The following is a 21629-nucleotide window of genomic DNA, read 5'->3' as shown; positions in this document are numbered from 1 at the left end:
CATATTTGTCCTTTTTATAGCCTTTGTTTTCATGGAGGAACCTCTGATGCTCTTCCCTGCTTCAGCGTATCCTCTTGGATTTCCATTCTGGCACGGGAACAGCGATGCTGTTCAAGCTGATTATATATTTTTTTTTTTTCTTTAATTGAGAAGTCAGCAGCCTTTTAAATCTGCGAAGGGGGCGGTGGAACAGAGTGGGCCCGGGGGCAGCGAAGGAGAGCCTGGGGAAAGCCCGGGATGGTGCTGGGACCGGCTCGGAGCTCGGTTTTCCCGGCCGAGGTGTCGGCCTCCGCCCGCCCCCGCACGCCAGATACGGGCGGCCTGGCTTTTGGCGCGGGAGGGATGGGGATGGTGTGTTTTTCCCTGTAGCCACACTGCCAAGGTAGCACAGCTGTGTGGGGCTTAATGGATTGATATGCTGCAGGAGCAGTTAATTGTGGAACTTGGTTGTGGTCCTGTTATAGCTGATTTGTAATGATTTAGCAATGAGGAATGACTTGTGTTCCCTCGTCAGAGGTGATAAAGCAGCAGATGACCAGGCAGATGTGGCTGTGGGTTTCTCTTACGCCTTTTTTTCCCCTCTTTTGCCTTTTATTTATTTATTTTTTAATGCTGTATTTCAGCCTCATTTGCTCTCGGAGATCATCCGGTAACCGGAGAGCTGGTGAGATTCTGACATCATGCAGGGCAGGGGTGAAAACTGAGCGGTTCTGTGACCAAAGTCACTTCTTTTTGCCCTGTTTATAACTTGTGTTTTGGTGAAGGCCACTGCCATTATCTAATGAACGCCCAGAACAAAGACTGTCTCTGGAGTTCCAGCACTCCACCCTTCCCTGCTCAGGCTCCACTTGCTGCCTGTCCTTAGGAGCCTCAAAAGGCTTTTCCATGGAGGATGAGACGCAGTGGATAGCGAGGTAAAGATAAGGCCTGAGGATTCTTAGGCCCAACCCGAGGGAAAGAGTAAAGCTTGGGGAGTGGGAGAAAGGGCAAGCAGCACATATTTTGATTTATGCGCCTTCCCCCTGCCCCCTTCCATATAATTTTCCTCTTCTGGAAAATTACTTTTTTCTGGGACCATTTTTTGAGAGTAGGTCAGTGCTATCTCAGGCCCATACCCAAACAGCACCTGATTTTGCATTTTTTCTGTTTGTTTTTTTACTGGACTATGAGAGGAACAGGTGGGCCAACTTAGGCCTAAATGGGAATTTAATTCCTGGAAGGGTCTCAGGTGGATCACATAGTGATGAGACCAAATAATGAGTAAGTTCTGCACGCCTGCCTCTCTTCCCAGTGTTTATCCTTCCATTAAAAAGAGCTCTGAGCACTGGGCAGTAGCAATGGCAGGTGATCTGAGAAGCACCGTTTCCGTTGCTGCATTTTATAAATACCATGTCCCTGCTCATGACTTCCAGGAATACAATGTCTATCTGGAATGAAAAGCAGCAGAGACTCGGTTTGAAAATCCTTCCCTGTAAACAGGAGTTTGGCTGCGTGTTTGAGGATGCAGTTTTCTGTGACAAATCGTTTAAATTGGAATAAAAGCTTTCTGTTCTTTCTCAGCTGGGCCAGGAGTTGTCATACCCAAATCAGCAAGAGTCTGGGTGATGCAGGACTTGAGTAAACATAATTCCATTAAACCCTGCGCATGTCCTCATCAGCTGGAGTTCAGAGCTGTGTTTTTGGAAGAGGAGAGTTTGGATAAGGTCTCGTTCAGGTTTTTTGAAGTTGGAAGATCAGTCTGGATCTCCCCTGCCACGAGGCACAGCCAGCAGGTTACTGCTGGAGTTTGGAGAGTGAGACAAATGGAGAAATGGGAGATGTGAATAGTTGGGAAGACCTAATTCTGGAGAGTACGCTTTTGACAGTGCAGTATCTGAATACGGTGATGAAACTGTGCTGTTTATCTGATAAAATGAGGGAAGAAGGTAACAAAATCACATCTCAAGAGGGGAAATGGGAGTAGCTGTCAGCCTTGAACAGGCCTCGTCCTCATCTGTGCCTGAGTTAATCTCTTGTTGCAAACTTACTTTTTTCAGATTTGGTGGAAAGAGAAATTTAATTGAAATATATATTTCTGTATTGGGAGCTGCTTCAGGCCTCAGAGGCCTTAGCAGAAGGTGGACCTTAAAGATTTCTCATTTTCAGCTCTCAGACGTTGGGAAACATCTCTCTGAAATCTTTATAACTTCCTGTCAAGGTCTGCAGCGACAGAGGATGTGATGGGAAGGTTACTGTGAAGTTGCTTTGCACTAAATGAGGAAGAGCAAGCCCAGCTCAGGCTGTAATTACGGCCCGTGAAAAAGAACCTGTGATGTGTGAGTGACCATCACTTTTTATTAAACGAGTGTCTCTGCTCTGGAGTTCTTGTCACGGTGGCAGTCACGGTGGGCTGTGCTCTCTGAGATCCGAGGAGCAGGAAAAGCTGAGATCTGCAGTCAGCTGTGCACTCGTGTCATGAGGAACCAAGCTCTGAACTCCAGTCAGAATGAAGTATTTGAATTTGGCTGCCAGATTGGGCAGGGATCTGGTGATTTGGGACACTTAATTCTGCTCCTCTCTGGGCTGTTATTTCCTCTTGAGGACATAGCCAGTTATCGCAAGTCACTCCAAAGGACTTTTTGTAGTGACAGTCAATGCCTTGTTCTAAACTATTAAGTATAAAATATGAAGTATTAAGGTGGTGCCACTTTATGGGGCAGGGGGTGTTAAGAGTTTTGGGAATAGTTGTATGCTTTTGAGCAAAGCTGGGTATGACTGCACCTAGTGAATGAAAATGTGTCTTTAAAATTAAAAGGCAATTCTGTTTTTTGTTTAACTTGCTCCCTGAGTCCTGAGTTCAGTTTTTCATATTTCCTGGGCAACTTGCCCAGATTATGTGAAAGAAAAACAAAATCTTTCTGATACTGGATGGGGAAGACCTGGATTTCACAATTAAAGCTTTTCTAAATTTTACTTTATTTTTTACTTTTTGTCTCTTGACAGGCTGCTGCTTTCTGCAGCTGACCCATTATTATTTTTTAAACCACATTTCTTGTGATTTGACTCTGAACTGCAATTTTGTTCTGAAGAGTAGCTTAACAGCAATGGGTATTTTTGTCTCCAGCCACTTAATTTTCCAGGTGAAGGCATTCTTGCTTTTAGTTATTCACTTTTCCAGGTTTTTTTGGCAGAGATGACAGTTAATCTTGCTTTGTGGCTTCTGTTTTTCTTTCTGACATCATATTGATGAAACCTCCTTTACCTCAGATGATGCAATTGATTTGGTTTATTTATATCCAGTGAAAATTCACAGGCGTAAGAGAGAATTACTCTTGCAAAAAGAGATCTCAGAGTTGACCAGACTCTGCTATTCATGTGGACAAGGAAGTGGAAACAGCAGCTTTTAGTTTAATCTTGAGGGTTTCTCTTTGGAAACAAAAGTAAAGCTCAGTAATATTTCTGGGATGTTCTTACTATTAAAATTCTTATTTTTCCCAGGGAGATTAGGCACAAGTCTGTAGTGTTAATAGCTGGGCAAGGTACTCGTGTATGTATTGTAAAAATCTGTGGTTCTTGTGTATGTTCTTAACCTTTTTTTAATTAATACTAAAAAAAAAAAAAAATCCTGTTTCCCAAATGTGGGTCATTGCAAGCACACAGTCTGCACGTGATAACTGGCTTATCAATAAGGTGATCGTCCTGTACTTGCCTGTCACGTTTCCTTAATTAAAGCTTTGAGAGTTGCTTCTCATGTAAATCCCTTTCTAAATTGGTAAACACGTGTCTTACAACTGTAAAATGTTGAAAAGCGATAACAAAAGGCACACTGAGAATCTGTTATGCACAATAGTTGTAACTTTGGTAGATGGACGTTGTGGATATGGAAAATATTTGTAGGGCTCAGGGAGTTGTTGTATGTTGTTACCTGCTGAGGTTAGAAGCACAGATGATGTGTTTTACTTGCAAAATGAAGTGTAGAGGGATTTTATTTTAGCAAGTTTAGGGGGTTTTTTGTGTGCTTTGTTTTGGTTTTTTGACTGAAACATGTTTGTAACCACACGAATTCAAGAGTTGGCTGCACTGTTGATCTATAGTGGGGGAGGAGAGGGGAAGTGGGAATTGGTATAATACTCACTTCCTTCAGGGTAACTTTGCTTTTATTGCTTCTAACAGCACCTTTGTGTATGTCAGGAAATGGGTGTTGGGGAGGACAGAGCTTTGGGGTGAAGGGGTTTCAGGGTGCTGGAATTTGGGATAATTTCAGGGATTGAGACCGTAATCCAGGGAACAGAAATATGTGAGGTAGGTGTGACCAAGCGGTGCAGGAGGGATGGAGGGCAGAGGTGATGGAGCCAGGTGGGTGTCATGGTGGGATTGATGTCTGGGAGGAGACCAGCTGGTGGGAGAGCTTGGACAGCCCTTCCAGAGGCAAACTGGAGTGAGTTTAGACAGGTGCCTCCTGTGTCCAGTTCATGGAGCTCCCCATATCTTCTCATGAGCCTCACTGGAAGCACAGTGCCTGGTTTCTCCCCAAGAAACTCAAAACTTCCTGTGTTTGTTTTGGGCTTATTTTTGAGGTATTGCACAAAGTCATGTGCTTGGAAACCCAGTTCTCCTCTCAAGGTCTGATTGTAAAATTGGGTTTTAGAGGCAGAGGGTGTTGAATAAGTCAGCATGCTGGAGGATTGTTTTCAGGGGTGTCATGACCTGATGCTGCTCCAGGTGTAGGGTGACTGGGTGTGTTCCTCCTGCCCCCTCTGACTTCACATTGCTGCCTCGGCCTTATTCCCACTCTTGCCTCTGCTCTGTGTTTAAGAAGTTTGAGCATTGGTGCTGCTGATGTGGAGTTGTAGGTGAAGCCCCCTGAGGAGCCCTGGTGCCTCTGCTGCCTCGGTGGCCTCCCGTGCACTCCTGGGGACCGAGGGAAGATGGATGAGTTACGGTTACCCTGGTTTTACCTGCTTGCTGCAGCCTTTCATCTTTGCTCTGTTAATTACTGCTAACTGCTCTGGCAGTGCTCTACTTCTAAATGGAAAACGAAGAACGTTCATTCAGTATTAGCTTAAGACACGCCGTAAACACCACACTGGCCTTCCAGAAACAGCTCCTCTTGGGTTTTCCCAGGTGAAGTCCAGCACAGGGGTTGCGCCACGGCTGCTGCAGGTTGGGCTGGAGTTGAGCTGTGGTGGTGGAACTGGAGCAGTGTCCAGTTACTCTGGCAGTTCTCTACTAGCAGGGCTTGTGCCAGAGCAGAAGCCTCTTGGTCCCACATGTGTCACCTTGAGTGTGGGAATTAAAGACCCGTGGCAGGAAAATGGTGAAAAAAGGGTGCTCACATGGATCTGCTAATACAGATGGGTGACAGCAGTTTGAGTAGAACTTGCCAGCATGGTTTGGGTCCCAGGAGCAGGCAAAAGATTGGGGGATAATTCTTGGCCTTATTGTCAGACTTACCAGAATGCTCTGAAAGTTCCTCAGACTGTGTGAATGACCTTCCCTTCCCATTCTATGACCTTTTCCTTTTCTTTGTTCTCCTTCCTCAGAGATGCCTTAGCACCTTCTCCCCTCCAATTCCCTGTTAGGAAGAAATTCCTGATAAATGTAATGCGGCTTTAATAACAACCCAGACTTACAAACAGAGGGAGGGAACATGCTTACAAATGTTCCTTAATGTCTTTTCCAGGGGTTGCTCATAAAAGTAGAGATCTATTTCAGTTAGAGAAGCCAGTGCTGTCCAGCACACAGAGAGTTGATAAGGACTTAAAATAAAAAAAATAGACCAAATAACTTTTGGAGGTCATCTTTAAGCTACTAGAACAAAGCCTTATTCTTAGCGGAGGCTTTCCAGGCTTCCAAAGTATTCTAAATGGTGTCCACCCCATGAAAAGTGGAGCCAAGGAGGTTTGCAGTAGCTTACCAGGAGGATTTTTTGTTTTCAAGTGGGTTTTCTAACCTGGAGAAAATGGCAGTGTCAAAGTTTTGCTTCCATTTCCTACTTCTGTTAATTTGATGACTGTCCTACGGATTAAAACTCTCTCCAGCCTGGGCAAACTCCTGACTGGCTGCAGTGCAGATATGTTCATGAAGAGTCATTTAGCACCAAGGGGAGGGTTTTCTGCTCTTTTTGCAGTTGGGTGTTCCTGAAGCTGCTGCTGATGTCTCGTGGTAACTGTGGTGGAGAGCCCTGAGCCAGAGTTCCCCCTGGAAGGGAAACCCGTATGTTTCTGCAGAACTGGGAACCTGTTAGGGACAGTCATTCCCAGTGTGTGTGTCTCTAGTGAAGGTCTTGGAAGGAGGCTGGAGTGGAGGAAGTCTTTGTTCTGACGGTCTTCCTCCCTCCTCTCCCAAGGGTGTCTTAGCTACAAGTGGAAAGTTCCCTGCAAGTTCCTTTTTTTTCTTTCTTCCCTGAATAGGCATGTTCAGTTTTTATTTATGGACCCAAATGGTGACTGAAATCCATTTTCAGTGAGTGTGGCCAAAATTTTTAGACATACAGATCGTTTTTTAGTAAGGATAAGGTGTAGTTCATTACAGAATACCATAAGTTCTGTGAGTAGGGGACTTAAGAAGCCTGAACCCATCTCCAGGATCTCGGTTGCAACAGCTTTTTTAAAGTCTGTTCCTCTGGGAGTGTGTTCTTCCTTGTCTCCTCCTGTGTCACCAAAGTGGATTTTATGGAGAGTGAGTTAGAATGACTGTTAGCAAGGTGCTGTAGCTGGGTAGGGAGAACCCTTGGGATCAATTCAGGCTGGAGGATGAACAGATGGACAGCAGCTCTGGGGAGAAGGACTGGTGGGTGAGAGGCTGGACATGACCAATCCCGGAATCCCCCGTGCCCTGGGCTGGTCCCCCGGGGAGGGGGCTGGAACTGGATGAGCTTTAAGGTCCCTTCCAACCCAAATCATTTTGGGATTCTAGGACTCTGGAGGGTTTGTATTTTGGACCTGGCGAGGGGCTGGCCAGTTGACCAATATATGTACTCACTGGAAACCACACAGAGCAAATAATTCTGACCCTTCCCTCCATGGGAATGTGGGTTTTTTTCTCTAACTCATCTCTGATTTCTCACAAAAATTCAGGTTCTAGTACTTTGCTTTTCAGCCTTGATGTCTTTCTGGTCCCTGTTACAGAGAATCACATGAATCTGATGCTTGGGAGTAACTGTGGTACAGCTGGATGAGCCCAGAAACAAAACTGGCTGTGAAATTTTCCTTGTTAAACATATTAAAACTTTAGATAGTCCTTGCTTTTCCTGTAAAGTGGTGTATTAATTTGGTCATTGGGGTGTGTTAATGAACAGCTACAACAAGCTTATGCAAATTTATGTGAAATTAGAGGATTGGCATATCAGGCAAGAGATCAGGGCAACTTTTTATTATTAAGTTGACATTGAAATATCTTATGAAGATGCTAAATAACTTCAGTAAAAGGAAAATCAGGTAACTGTTTCACTGGTGGCACAGCCTGTGCTGTGGGTTATTTGAATACAATTTAAAAAGGCATTTAAAAACACTGACAGTTTTAGTGGTAAGGAAAGTGGGTGAATGACCAGAAACTTGAAGGTGGGTGGGAAAAGGCTGCAGTGTAGAGAAAGGAAGAGTCTTTAGTTATTTCTCTTAATTTATTTGCTCTAGTTGAGTTAAACCCAGGCTTGCTCTGACAGTCAGTGTAGAACTGCTCTGTGCGTGTGTGGGTTAATCTTTATCCATGCTCTTGAAAGAGAAATGGGAATTGCTAACACTGGAAATCACCTGGCTCATTCGGAAATGTACTTCTGAGAAAGTGGGTTTCGTATACACCAGGGAAGCAACTTTCTTGAAATCCAGGTTTCAGGGAAGCGGTGGGGTTTCTTCAGCCACTGGGAGTTTAAGCATATGGAGATTTGTTCCCCTCAAGCCCTGTCTGTGTTACATGTTATAGTCAAATTTGTCATTTTTAAGACCCCTGAGCTGGCAGTAGAAGCACTGAAAACTATTTCATAGGTGTAGCTCAGGGATTTTAATGATGAAGTTGGTGAGCTGCTGGCATTGAGGAATAGGAGCATCCAGGATTGGAGCTTTCCTGGAGGCCTGGAAGGGTTCTGGTGTGCTCATGGATAAACTGAAAGATGGGAATAGCAGTTACAGACAGGCATTAACTTTGGGAGATCCTGAGGGCTGGGTTGTGTATTCCTGTTTCTGTTCCCAGCTGCCTTGTGCCCGCCTGGCTCTGCTGAGCATGGCTGGGGCTCCCAGGGGGAGGAGGCTGCGCTCAATGTGACGAAGCGCAAGCGTCACATCCAAGTCTCGCTGCCGTTGTCCAAAGTGTTTGATTTATTTCCTCCAAATGCAGTGCCTGACTGTGTCTTCTGCCTTCCTTGTGCAGGCTGCCCTCGGGAGCGGCAGTGGGAGGCAGTGGAGCTGGCCTCGGCAGCGGGAGAGGCTGGACTTCCCGTGTCTCTGTGCTGAATGGCTGCGATGGCGCCCGCTCTCACTGACGCAGCAGCTGAAGCTCACCACATCCGATTCAAGCTGGCTCCCCCGTCCTCCACCTTGTCGCCTGGCAGTGCCGAGAGCAACGGCAACGCCAACAACATCCTCCTGGCTGCCAACGGCACCAAAAGGAAAGCCATTGCTCCAGAGGATCCCGGTCTAGATTTCCGAAACAACCCTACAAAGGAAGAGCTGGGCAAGCTGCAGCCGCTAGTGGCCTCTTATCTCTGCTCGGATGTAACATCTGTCTCTTCAAAAGAGCCTCTGAAGCTGCAAGGAGTCTTCAACAAGCAGACAGTCCTTAAATCTCACTCTCTCTTATCTCAGTCCTTCTTGAAAACAAGTGATCTGTTGGGGAGGCAACCAGTGTTGGAATTCACTTTGGAGAATCTAAAAACAATGAGTACTAATAGCCAGCCACCTCTCCCACAAGCGCCTGTGAATGGCTTGGCCAAGAAATTGGCCAAAAGTACCAATTCAGACCATGAAAACTCTAGTTCTCTGAATGGTGGGAAGTGTGCTCCTCCTTCTGCTGCCCTCCAGACTGTTGATTATAATACAGGAGGTTCTGAATTGGGGGACTTGAAGACCGGGTTGACCAATTGCACTCTTCCACACAGAAGCCTTGATGCAGAGCACGCAACTCCCTTTAGCAATAATAGCACTGCAAATAAATCTTCCCTTAACTCCACAGAGCAGCAGTGGGTGCTCGAGGGCGGCAGCGGGGAGACGCGGGTGCCCGGTGTCGCGAGTCACTCCGACTTCGGGAGCAGTAAGTTGGAGGAGCAGAAACCTTCTCTGCTGGCTGGTCACCGCAGCACTCTGGACTCCGAGATGAGGACAAGGGCCCTGCTGCGGCGCCAGGCAGACATTGAGAGCCGAGCCCGACGGCTGCAGAAGCGCTTGCAGGTGGTGCAGGCGAAGCAGGTGGAGAGACACATCCAGCAGCAGTTGGGCGGCTTCTTGGAGAAAACGCTGAGCAAGCTTCCAGCTTTGGACCCCCTGAGGCATCGGAGCCAGCTGATGTTGACCAGAAAAGCAGAAGCAGCCTTGAGGAAAGCTGCGAGTGAGACAGTTACTTCAGAAGGCCTGAGTAACTTCCTGAAGAGTGATTCAATATCGGAGGAGCTGGAGAGATTCACGGCCAGTGGCATGGCCAACTTGAGATCCAGCGAGCAGGCGTTTGACTCGGATGTCACTGACAGCAGCTCGGGGGGAGAGTCGGATGTTGAAGAAGAGGAACTGACCAAAGCAGACCCAGAACAACCCCATGTACCACTGTAAGTAGCACTCACTTGTTTCCTTCTGGTGGTGGGGAGCTAAGTGGAAGGTGGCAGATAGAAATACAGTTTTTGTAGGAACCCTAAATTCTGGAAGGTCTTGGGTCAAAGAATTGTTAAAACTAGTTTGGTGTGATTTGCAGCATGTGCAGCACTGAAGATAAAATTCCTCATGCATACTGAAAATAGTCTTTGGTTCATGGAGCAGCAAGTCATGAAAATATTGGCTGGCTGGAGTGGTGTGAGCTGCAGATAGAAACCTGGAATGCCATTAGCAGTTGTCTCCAGGATGCTTTGGTCCTGTCTCCTGAAATGAAATGTTTGGTTTTTTACAATGGGAATACTTGTTGTAAACCTGTTGTGTAAAGTAAGGCCAGTCTGAATCTGTGTAGCTGACAGCATATTTATGATTGGGAAGTCATTTTATTTGTTAAGTGAGCTGCCTGGAAAAAAAATACTCTTGAAAGGATTTGGTTCAAGTGCCAGCCGAAGTGTGAAGCGAGTGTGTTCTCTTCTTGAATCTGGGAAATTACTGCTGGGAATTTTTTTCTTGTCTGTGAGTTGCATTAAATTATGACAACAGCTTCATAATTATGTTGTTAACTAGATCCTGTTTGCATAAGTATTAGGTGTCAGTTTGTGTGTGGAGGAGGAAGATCCTTCTCAAGGCAAAAGGTCTTGAGACAGGTCAGGGAGGAAGGGAAATTTTTGTTCCAAACCCAGAATTTTCCCTGGGAGTGCACACCACAGTATTTTGTAAAAATCTCTTAAAAGGCCATATTCTGTGTCTAGGCTGTGTGAAATCTTGCTTGCATCAGTAGATGATCTCTTCCACCCTGATGGACCTATTGAACCGAGACCTCAGTCTGTGAAGTATCGCTACGGTCGACAAAAAGCTCCGTGCAGCAGGCACAGGGGTCCTGGCTGGAATGCCGATGGCGTTCCTATCCAGGCTGGAAAAAGTCACCAGGACTTTTGCATTCCTGCACTGTCCTGGGATTGTTCAGCTCTCTCTGGAGAAATAACTGAGTGGATTTGGATACCTGTTGTCCAGAGTGTGTTAGTGACTGGCCAAGGGCTATGTGAAACAGATTTTACTGAGCTGGGTGGATATGAGCAGTGGGCATGTGGTGACTTCAGCATCCTCTGAGAACACACTCCTGTGGATGAGTGCTGATAGCCAGATGTTACAGCTTTTGAATATCAAATTCCAGCTAAATGTCACGTTGTGTTTTGGGATGGTGGCGCAGGATGAATTTCTGCATGTGAAGTCTTAAATGTAGCTTGAGTTTGGTTTCTCCCAGTGCAAAGCTGGTAGCTAGCTGATCATGTGATCTCTCCTGGGTGGACATAAAGACGTTCTTGTGCTGTTTAAACAAGAGTTCAATATCTTTATTCCTGTTTTATAGCATCCACAAAGTTACTGTTGGGATTAGTAGTAGAATTGCATTTATAAGTCTTGTAGTAGTTATTGGAGGAGACATTTGATTAAAAATCTGTACAAAATAATACTGAATTTCCCATATTATGGGTTTCATGGCTTCACGTGTTGTCTAGCAAAGTGAAATTTCTTTGCCACTCCTCTAATCCCAAGAGGAAGTTCAGCATTCAGAGACATGATGCGTGAAATTCTTTGCTGACTTTTCCGCCCTTCGCGTTAGTCATGCCTTCACATTCTGAGTACTCTTAAAAAGCCAAAGATTTGAAAGCTAATAAAAAGACTGATCCCTCTGTTGTCTCTGGGTTCAGAAGTTGGTGTGTATGCACACTGGCATCTAGGCCAGGCCCACCAAACCTCGTTTAAAGTTGGTGCCTGTGGGTATTCAGTAATGAGCCGTCCCAGCGTTGACCGTCCTGTTGGATGAGTGCTGTGACATCGGCCCTGAGCTCTGGCATTGCCGAGGCTCAGTGCATGTTGCTGCTTGTTAGTGGAACTGCTCAAGTCAACCTTAAGAGCTGGTACAAGCTTCTGAGCACATCTAATACTATTCTTTTCCAGCAGTGCTAGGAGGCCGGAAGGGGAAGAGCCGAGTTTTCCACTGGGAAGCTGCCTTGGGCCAGCTGATGATACAGAGCCATTGTTGTACATTAGTGTGAGTGCAGAGGCTGCTCAGGGAGGGCCAGATTTTTTGTCTTCATGAATTTACTTATTAGAAGGAAGATGTGTACCCTGATTATTTTAATTTTGATAGTGAGATGGAGTATCTTAAGTGTGTAATGGAGACATTCCAAACCCTGGACACGTTCCTGTGTAACCTGCTTTAGGAGACCCTGCCTTGGCAGGGGCTGGGACTGGATGATCTGCAGAGGTCCCTTCCAACCCCCAGCAGTTCTGTGATTCTGTAAACTTTGCAGTGCTCGGTCACCATCCCTTGGTTCTGCATTGCTTCTGGGTGCCCCTGCCTTCCCCCCAAAAAATTGCTGTTTGCTTTAGACCTGTAGTGAGAGTTGTGCCACAAACAGTGTCTCGGAGCCTGCTGGTAGTGAGTGGCCACGTCACCGACCACCTCTGGGATTCAAGTAGGAGCACCCAGAAGAGACAAAGACATGTTTACATCATGCTTAGATAAGAGCTGACCTTTGAGTTTTTCTGGTGTGGTGGCATTCCAGAATCAGTATCTGGTCAAGGACGGACTTTGAAGCGTTTGTACTGTTCTGACCTGCCTGATCTCAGCTATGGAGCACCATCTCCCTGAGAAATTGTTCTTTCCAGTAGTGTTAGGGATGTATCAGAACTTGGTAGGTCCTTTTAAAGCACCCCCAGACCTGCTGCCCAGGAAGGTGCTGTCATTCAGGTGCATAACCAGGCCATCAGGTAATGCATAAACAAAGCAGGGAGGGATTCGTTACACCTTTGGGAAGCCCTGCCAGCCATGGGCTTGGTTTAACGAGGTGCTCCTGCTTCTCAGGCAGCTGATGGGGAGGGCAGGTGTGTGCAGGCAGGGTTGGGTTGTGCTGCATCCTTGGTTTTGTGTGCATTGAGGACCACCGTGTTGGACTGTGTCTGCTCCCTGGTTAGCAATACACAGCTCTGCCTTACAGCTGAGATCCTCCAAAGGTGTGAGCGGTGCAGAGAGAGGATCAGGAGAGAGCAGCTTTGCCTTTGTCAGGAGGTGAGGAAGGCAGGTTGGAGCCTTCCCTGTGGAGAATCCCAGCTTCCTTGGCTGGGTGTGACTGGCGGCAGCAGCGCCTGAGAAACCTGTGCGACTGTGAAAGGGCCCAGCTGCCCTTTGGGGGTAGGGAAGTACTGGTATGGATTCCCAGAGCAGCTGTGGCTGCCCCAGGATCCCTGGAAGTGTCCACGGCCAGGTTAGACAGGGCTTGGAACAACCTGGGCTAGTGGAAGGTGTCCCTGTCCATGGCAGGGATAGGACTGGATGGGCTTTAAGGTCCCTTCCAACCCAAACCATTCCATGGTTTCATGTTGCTAGCAGCATGCTGGGATCAGGAACTGCTTGTGAGACGTGGTTCAGAGAAGGGCATGGAATTTCTCCCAGTGCTGGAGGGCTGCTGGTTGAAATCTGGTTTGTGTGGCTGAGTGATGGTTTAGAAAGTCACCAAAGTCCTGTTGTTTCTGTGTCCCTGTGCTAACACATATAAATAGGAAATACTTCATGTGGCTTGTGCATCTTTATAGTAGTTGCTTTTTGCAGAGTGGTGGTTTCTTTGGTTGTGTTGGATTTGCCTGTAGACAAGTTTAATCAGAATTTGTCAATTATTTTTGGCTGGTTAGTGACCTATGCTAACTAGCAATGTAGGCATGAACTGGTGATTGGTAGGTGATTTAGTCTTTCTAAACCTCAGCTTCAGTCTGTACAGTGGAAAAATTTTCTGAATAGGTAATGAACCAAATATTTAACTGGGACTTATTTTTTAGCTCAGGTTTTCTTATCTGGAAAGTCACTGTTTGGCTGACAGTTGCATCAAGCTGCTGAGAGGGGACTGCAGTTCCTAGTGACCAACTTCTCACACCACTGGCTTCCCACAGAACCTTTCCAAGGGTCAGACAGTCCCTACAGTGTTCAGTTGTGGTTGTTACAATGCCTGTGGCCACAATGCCTGAGCACACTTTAATTATTCCCATTTACTGATGGGAAATCCAAGCACCTTCTGCGCTTTGGTGTTGCGGTGAATCATTTCACAGCCCGTGTGTTGTCTCCTCCCTGCACTGCGTCACGTTGTACTGCCGGGATTTCAGAGTTGCTGGGCTCAGAGTAGTAATTAAGATTTCTCACAAAGAACTGCTTTTCCCAGCACTAATTTCCAAGTCCTGTGTTGGAGATGAACGCATGGGGCACTTGGGTTGGGGGTTGCTTGAGGAGTGGTCGCAGTCGGCGCAAGCTGACTGAGAAATGTGATTTAGACATTCTGGTTTTTCTCCCTCGATTATGTTTTTCAAGTGAGAACATGATAATGAAGCCTGTATCTCAAGGGCCATTAAATAATATTTCTCAAATCCGTGACTTCATGGAACCATAATTCAGATGGCAGATCCCACATGTAATTCAGATATCAAATCCCATGCCATGGGGACTAAGGAAGCTTTTCCTACTGGTCACAAACATATTTCACTAAATTATTTGTGCAGAGCAATCCTAAAAGTTTGTCTCTTACTCTTTATCACTTTTTCAGTCCCCTGCTTGACACTTTGGGTGTTGTTTTTTGTTGAATTTTAGCTGTGTTTGTAGGTACTGATGACAGCACAGTGGTTAACTGTATTTTTCAGCTGTTTATGAGAACTTTCGTATGTGTTGTCTGAGTTGTTGTTAGTCTCAGCAGTGATGTGTTGGTCAGAAGTCCTGCAAGCTCTTTCAGTCGGGAAGAGAGAGCAAATTCTCAAGTGTTCTTGCTTAGCATTTGAAAGCAGAACAATAGAGTGGTTGATTGTTCAAAAATGCTTAATCAGGTATTCGGAGTAAGTAGGACACTCCAAGTCCCTCTTGCTTTTAAGGAAAGAGGGCAAATGAGAATAGTCAGTTATTTCTCAGAGGTGCTGGTCCTAGTACACCTTTTATAGATATTATGGGTGTCTAATAAGTCGTTCCTGACTTCTATTAGAGCCTTGATCCTCATGCAGACCTCACTGGTGAATGGCAGGGAGGTTTTGTGGATTTGGTGTAGGTCCATGGCCATCCACAGACCTCACGTAAGGCAGTGTGAGTGTCTTTCATCCGAGAGGGAGTTCGGTGCTTTGGTTGAAATTTATCTTTCTAGGCTGAAAGCCCCTTCCACCCCAAACCAGTCTGGGACTCTGTGAACCAGCACTCGGTGTTGGGTCACATGTGCAAGGAATAAGGTTCGGATCAGTGCTGTGGTTCAGGAAAACATTTGAATTTGGTGTGTTGAATGCAGACAAAGCATCTTTCTGGCAGATGCCTTTACTGCCCCTGCAGCATTTTGGGTTCTTCTGTTCAGTCAGGTCTTCTGTCCCTGTCTCTCAGGCTGTGCTGGGCTGGTGTATGGAAGATAACACAGAGGACTGGGAATGATTTGGTGGCTGGTACTGCCAGTAAGCTGCTCTTTGTCTCTGTAGCCCTTACCCAGTGGGGCAGCAAGTAAGAACAGGCTGTAGCTCAGAATTTTTAGGAGTTGTGGGTGACACTGTGGATAGGGTTGTATAAATATTTACTTTACTTTTCATTGGAAAAAGCCTGTCACAACATCTGAAGCAGCAGAAAAATTTTTTTGAGGAGTCTGTGAATGTGAACTGGTGTTAAAAACCCAGTGTGGTACTTGTCTGCTTTGCTGCAGTCGCCTCTGAAATTTGAAGTTGGTGTTTGAGCGAGGGAAAGGGGCCCTGTTTAGAGCTGATCTCCAATATTGAAGTCTAATATACCTCTGTGGGGGATGGGAAAAGACTTTTACACTGTGTTGCACCAGCATCTGCGAGCAGCCACGGCTCAGAGCTGCATTTTTATTCATGCTGGTACTGACAGAAGACAAAAAATGACTGTATGGCTGAGATTAGAATTACTGCATGGCTGAGATTACAAGTGGAGCAACGGTGAACATGGAATTCCTTAAGGAAGAGATTGTAAAGGTACTCCCAGGTGTCTTCCTCAAAGACTGGGGGTTTCATTCTGCAGTGACATGGGCTCCCCCCCCTCCTTTGTTCTCTCCTCCTGCAGATCCATTCTGGTTGCACTTGCTCAGCAGTGCTAGACTTCCAGCTGGGGGAAAATGTTTTTCTTGCTAAACTGGCACTACCCCAAGAGATTTTTCCACAGAGTGTGTTTTGGGCACACCCTGGATATATGGGGCGTTTTGCAAGTGTCTCCTTTCAAAGGCTTGGAGAGCTCGGGTCTTTGCTGGGCCGCCCTCAGATAAAACGCTTTAGGTAGGAGAGAACGGAAAAAATTGGCTTAGGTTTTATATGCTGGATTTCGAATGAAAGGAAGGGCTTAAAAATATAAATAGGTGAGGGCCTGTGTATTGACTAGGAATTCAGATGGGAAGCGGGAAGAGAAACTTGAATTGCCTTGGGTTTGTTGCAGTTGCCCTTCACATCTCTGGAGCCAGCTGGGGATGATTCAACTCTCCAGTGCACTCGGAGTTGTCTCTGGTTGTGGCTCTCTGCATTTGAAAGATTTGCTTTCACTTGGAGTACTGAAGTGGTTTGCTTAAGTAACATCCAGCTCCTTCTTTTCTTTTATCTTATTTTTACATTTTTTTCCTGTCCTATTTCTTTTCTTTTCACCACCCTCTGACCTTCCCTGGGATAAGGTTACTTTCTGGAATGCCTGCTCCAGGTTTGACCTCAGCACTGAACGAGCTATTTATGGGAAGGGTACCTGGCACAGGCATGCCGAGTTAAGGATTTGCTAACGATGCCTGGGATTTTCCTGTAAAACGTGCTGTTTCATTGCATTGCATCAGCAGTGAGGGGGATGATGGCTTTGGTGAAAGAGAATGCTTAAAAGGGACAGTCAGAGTCTTGTGCTGTTGAGACCTTCAGTTCACTGCTTTTGTTATGATGATGGAGTGGCTCAAAAATTTTGTGGCAAATTGGTCGTGTCGAGGGTGTTTTCCCTTTTGCCTGCCCCTCCCAAACCCAGCCCGAGCTCTGTGCCAAGCCCTGCCCTGTCCGTGGCTGTGCGGAGCAGGGAGGTCACCCCGGGGCTGCATTTCGAGCTGCTGCCTTGGCTGGCAGCTGCCAGGTTGGTGAGGTGAGCTCCTCGGCAGATGGCTGCTCTCTCCCTGGTGCTCATGGGCAGCCACGATGTCTCAAGTGCAAAACGAGATGTTCCCTGCGATAGTGGTGGCACAGCTCGGCTGGCACATCTCGTGACGCTCCTGCTTCTGAGGCACAGTAATTCCTGCTGCCTTATGAATGAGCACAGGGTGCTCTCTCCACAACTCTGTGCTTCTCAAACAGCCTCAGTTTTAAAGAATTAGAGCTCCCGTATCTGTTAAATCTGTGCATCCTGCCTGTGTAAAATGCAGTCACAGAATCACAGAATGGTTTAGGTGGGAAAGGACCTTTAGGCCCATCCAGTGCCACCCCTGCCATGGGCAGGGACACCTTCCACTGTCCCAGGCTGCTCCAAGCCCCGTCCATCCTGGCCTCGGACACTTGCAGGGATCCAGGGGCAGCCACAGCTTCTCTGCTCAGCATGGAATTCCAGAGAGTTTTGAATATCATTTTGCTGCCTCAAAAGTCCCTCCTGACAGGGTGGATTTGTGAAAAGTGACTTCATTTGGCTGCTGGCTTAATGAAATACTCAGTAATGTAAAGCAATGCCAAAAAAAAAAAAAAAAAAAAAGAAAGAAAGAAGAAAATATACCCCCCCACTATAATAGTGACTTTTTTTATATTAGGCTCGAAACATTGATCATCATACTACCCAAAGGGGGAACTAAGGATGATCAGGGTTCTCCTCATGCAGCAGAGCTTTAGGCTTTTGTATTTTGTGACATTTTAGCAGTTTCCATAGTAACACATAACGATGTTGTAAGAAATGTTGCAAGAATTTTATTTGTATAAGGGAGGACTTTCAAATATTAATGGAAAGCAGTGTGAATTGGAGGGAAATGTGTGTGATGGGAGGCAGAGGGAACGGGTTGATGTAGTGCCCAGAGTGAGCAGCCGTCCGTAGATTGAACTGGTCTTGGCCAGCAAACAGGAAAATAAGAGAGCTTCAGTCATCTTGGGAATGTTTGCCACGAAATCTTTCCTCTCTGGTGCTGTAGGTGAAGCTTGGGAATATTCTGCTGTCGCTCATTCTCCTGGTCCAGGTAAAGAATATTCTATCTCCAAAGTGCTTCTCATCCCAGCCTGTGTGTGGTTGGAGCTCATCTCTTTCCGTGATATTGAAGATTTGGAGCTGTTACCCCATTGGTGTTCATGGTTTTATGTAGGTGCCATAGACAGAAATCGCCTGAGCAGTGCCTTGAGCAGGAGGTTCCTGTGCTCAGAGCTGGCCTGTGTGTGCCTCGTGTGCTTTTCTGCAGCCTGGTAAGGAGGTGGAAAACGCAGAGCATGCCCTCTGTGTGCCCATGGAGCCGGGCAGGGATCTGTGGTCAGAGGGGAGACCTGAGCAAGGGATGGCTGGGTTTGAAGGTGCTTCAGTGCTCAGTGATCCTGGCTCTGCTCTGACAAAATTTCACTGCTGTGGTCCCAGCTCCTGCTCCGTGTGGCCTGATGGGAGGAGGTCATGGCTCTTCCTGTTCCTAGTGGCTTTTTTCTCCACTAAAGTCCCACATCCCAGTGGCCAGGGGGAGAATATTTCTGTTTAGCAGCTGTTGCTATTCCTAGGCTGGGACAGTTGAATGAATAAAAATCGCAGCAGCTAAATCTGCCTATTTTTGTGTGAATTGGAGCTCTTCTCCATGTGACTTCTGCTATTCCAGTGCTGGCTATTTCAAAAAAATGAGACAATCAGCCTTCTGTAGATCTGCATTTTGAATGCAGAACACTTGCAGGGCTCTTGCTCCATGTATGCAACATTTTGTGGTGTTGGCTTTTTACTGTCTCAGGCTAAAACAAGAAAATTATTCTCTGCTCCTTTCATGTCGTAGGTAGCTCTTCTGCCATTAGCAGAGATTTCTGAAAGTGAAAGGCAAGGTGCTGTTTATACTGAGATAGCAGAAAATAATGTGAAGAAACCAAGCGCATTAGGAAATCTCCCAAGGCATTAACCACTTTTCCTATGTCAGGATGGATTAAATTGATACAGATTAATTTTCAAGTATTTTTCATTGTAACAGACACAGCAGAGTGTCATGTAATGACTTCTCCAAGGTTCATTGTGCATATATTGGTCAAAACCATCCCCTTTTAAATAAAATAAATCTGTTTGAGTAGTAGCCAGCTACTTAAAGAAGATTCCTCAGTGTGATGATTCATATTGTGCCTAAAGACAGCTTTCCATATTCAGCCCTCACTCAATCCCCCCTACCATCCCCCTCTCCCTGCCTCTGGAAATGGGCAGGAAGCCCGAACCAGCTTAACTCTTAGTTATTTAAACCTACTTTTAATAAGTGATACTTGTAAAAAATCTTACCTGAAGGCTCTGATTGACATTGCGTTGTGTATTAGATGTTAACCTGGTGTATGAAGTGTGTAACTGCTGTTTTTTCTGTTCTAACTGCTTTTTTCCTGAATGTGAGCTATTCTTTGAATTCTTTCTAACAGGCTGGAATTACATGTGTCTCCAGTTGCGGTGGTTCTGTGCTGGTTCACTCTTTTGTGTGAATCTTTTACTTGTCAGACCTGCCCTAGTGCCCCTTCTCTCCCTCTTCATCACATCTCCTGGGGTATTCATGGCCAGGTCTTTTTAATGGAAAGAGTTCTAGTTCTTTTTGCAGCTCATTCTCCTGTGTGCTCGCTCTTGAGATGGTATTTATTTTCAAAATAGTATCCTCTGAGGAGAGAAAATTTTCATAACCCATCCTAGTTGTCATGGCACAGCTCTGCCTTTGTTTTTCCCCCCTTTGCTCTCTGTACCGGGCGTTTTGGTTATGTTAAACTCCTGAAACCAAACGCCCTCCAGGCTGGGTACAGGTAAGCCCTGATCAGATTAGCTGCTCTGCAAACTGAGGTGGTTATTGTACCAATGGTTTTTTGTGCTTGAGCAATGAATTTTTGTGCTAGGACAAGGTGCTCCTCTCTGAAAAATAAAAAGAAAAATGACTTGATTAAACGTTTTGGTGGCTTTATGAAGAACTAGTGAAAATTATCACAGAATGTCCAGAGTTGGAAAAGACCCACAAGGATCACCCGGTCCAGCTCCTGGCCCTGTGCAGACACCCCAACAATCCCACCCTGTGCCTGTTTCCCTCCCACAATTTAAAAAGATGCTCTGTGAAAACTTTGTGAGGCTCAGTGATGCAGCTCCTTGAAGGAGGAGGATGAGGAGAAAATGTTGTGGGTGTTTTCTTCATTGTTGTTATGTGTGTGAAGATTTTGGTTGTAAATTCCCAGATGCTTTCAGTGGTGCTGCATGGAACAAGCAATGACTGCAGGACTCCAGGGGGAAGGGAACCTCTGCAGCCCCTCATAGCACTAATGAGGTGGTCCCCACTAATGAGGGTCTGTTGCTGGAGCTGAGTGTTACTGGGTGAATCTGCTGGAGGAATCCTCTCTTTGTTTTTCTCTGATGTTGCAGCATTCCTCAAAATCCCTTTCATCTGCTTCTTGTCTGCTTGTTAACAACCATCTGCATGCAGAGCACTTGGCTACTTTCAATCTTTGCCTTATATAATTGAAATTTTCCCCCCTCCTTTTGGAGCTTTCTGGTAGGATTTTTTTTCCTCTCTGATGTAGGTGTTTGAATTTTTCAGCTAGTAAAACTAGAACATACAGTGATCTTCCTGTTCTGGGCTTGCTGCAGCTGTTGTACTGGGGAAAAAAATTAATTTGGTTTTACTTAAATTTATTAGGCCTGGGAGAAAACTTTGTTGCCCAGAGCAGCCGTGGCTGCCCCATCCCTGGAAATGTCCAGTGCCGGGTTGGACAGGCTTTGGAGCAACCTGGGATAGTGGGAGGTGTCCCTGCCCATGGCAGGGAGTGGGACCGGATGGGCTTTAATGTCCCTCCCAACCCAAGCCGGTCTGTGATTCTGTAAAACGGTGTAATTTTCCTTCCAGTTTGAGAGACTGCAACCAAAATTTTCAAGAAAACATGAAGAGGGAAGCCTTTTCTTTTCTCTTTTTTTTTTTTTTTTTTTTTTTAAACTCTTGGGTCCTGCAGAGATCTGCTGGAGTTTTAAAGCAAGGTGGATGCTCATTGCCCAGCGATTGGGGATTTTGTTGGATGAGGAATAGTGGGATGTGCCTGTCCTCGCTGCCCTTGGGAACTGCTGACCTGGTACAAATCGGAGTATTAATTGAAGTAATGGAGCTCTCCTGTGTTTCACTTCATTTCTGAGAGTTGCTTGTCCAAAGGCATCTTGGCTTATTTATTTAGCTGATGCTTGGTGAGATAAAGGGGGTTCTGAGAATTTGTGATTATCTTCTTAGCTGTGGCTCATGCTTGCTGTCTCAGAATGCCAGGGAGCAGACAGGTAGCTCCCCTCCTCCTCCTCCCTGCCACGGAGAGCAGCAGCTGCCTGACTCCCTCCAGGATTAATCATCTCCATCGAACCTCTGATTGGTTTTTGACACACATTAGGGCAGAGAGCTGAATGGAAAAGTGTTGTCTTCCTTCACAGAGATGTCTTGGAGAATGTAAAAATCCATGCAAAAAATCTTCCTTTTCCAGTCCCTGTAATTGCCTGTTAGCTCAGAGCTGGGTAATGTCACTTCTAAAGTTGCATTTATTGCACAAGATTGTATGATAATTTCAGAGGGATGTTTTCCCTTTTGCCAAGGTTTTTTTCTTTTTTATTTAGATGAAAACGTCTCACCCTCTCTAGTAGTCATGAACTCCCTGGCCCTTCGAGCAAGCTGACAGTGGAGA

The 21629-nt window shown here is 46.0% G+C and overlaps 1 protein-coding gene across 2 annotated transcripts in view; it reads left to right on the top strand.

Annotated features, from left to right (window-relative positions):
* Positions 1-21629, top strand: part of KANSL1 (KAT8 regulatory NSL complex subunit 1) — an 81079-nt gene that overhangs the window by 9063 nt on the left and 50387 nt on the right. For both annotated transcript variants that reach the window (XM_082297307.1, XM_082297306.1), the window contains exon 2: positions 8344-9730. In XM_082297307.1, coding sequence (XP_082153433.1) covers positions 8427-9730 — 1304 coding nt within the window. In that variant the 5' untranslated portion in view covers positions 8344-8426. The remainder of the gene's footprint in view (positions 1-8343; positions 9731-21629) is intronic.

The sequence above is a fragment of the Coloeus monedula genome (assembly GCF_965178545.1).
Source record: "Coloeus monedula genome assembly, chromosome: 26".
Classification (NCBI taxonomy): Eukaryota; Metazoa; Chordata; class Aves; order Passeriformes; family Corvidae; genus Coloeus; species Coloeus monedula.
The sequence above is the reverse complement of the archived record's forward strand: the minus strand, read 5'-3'. Positions and strand labels throughout refer to the sequence as shown.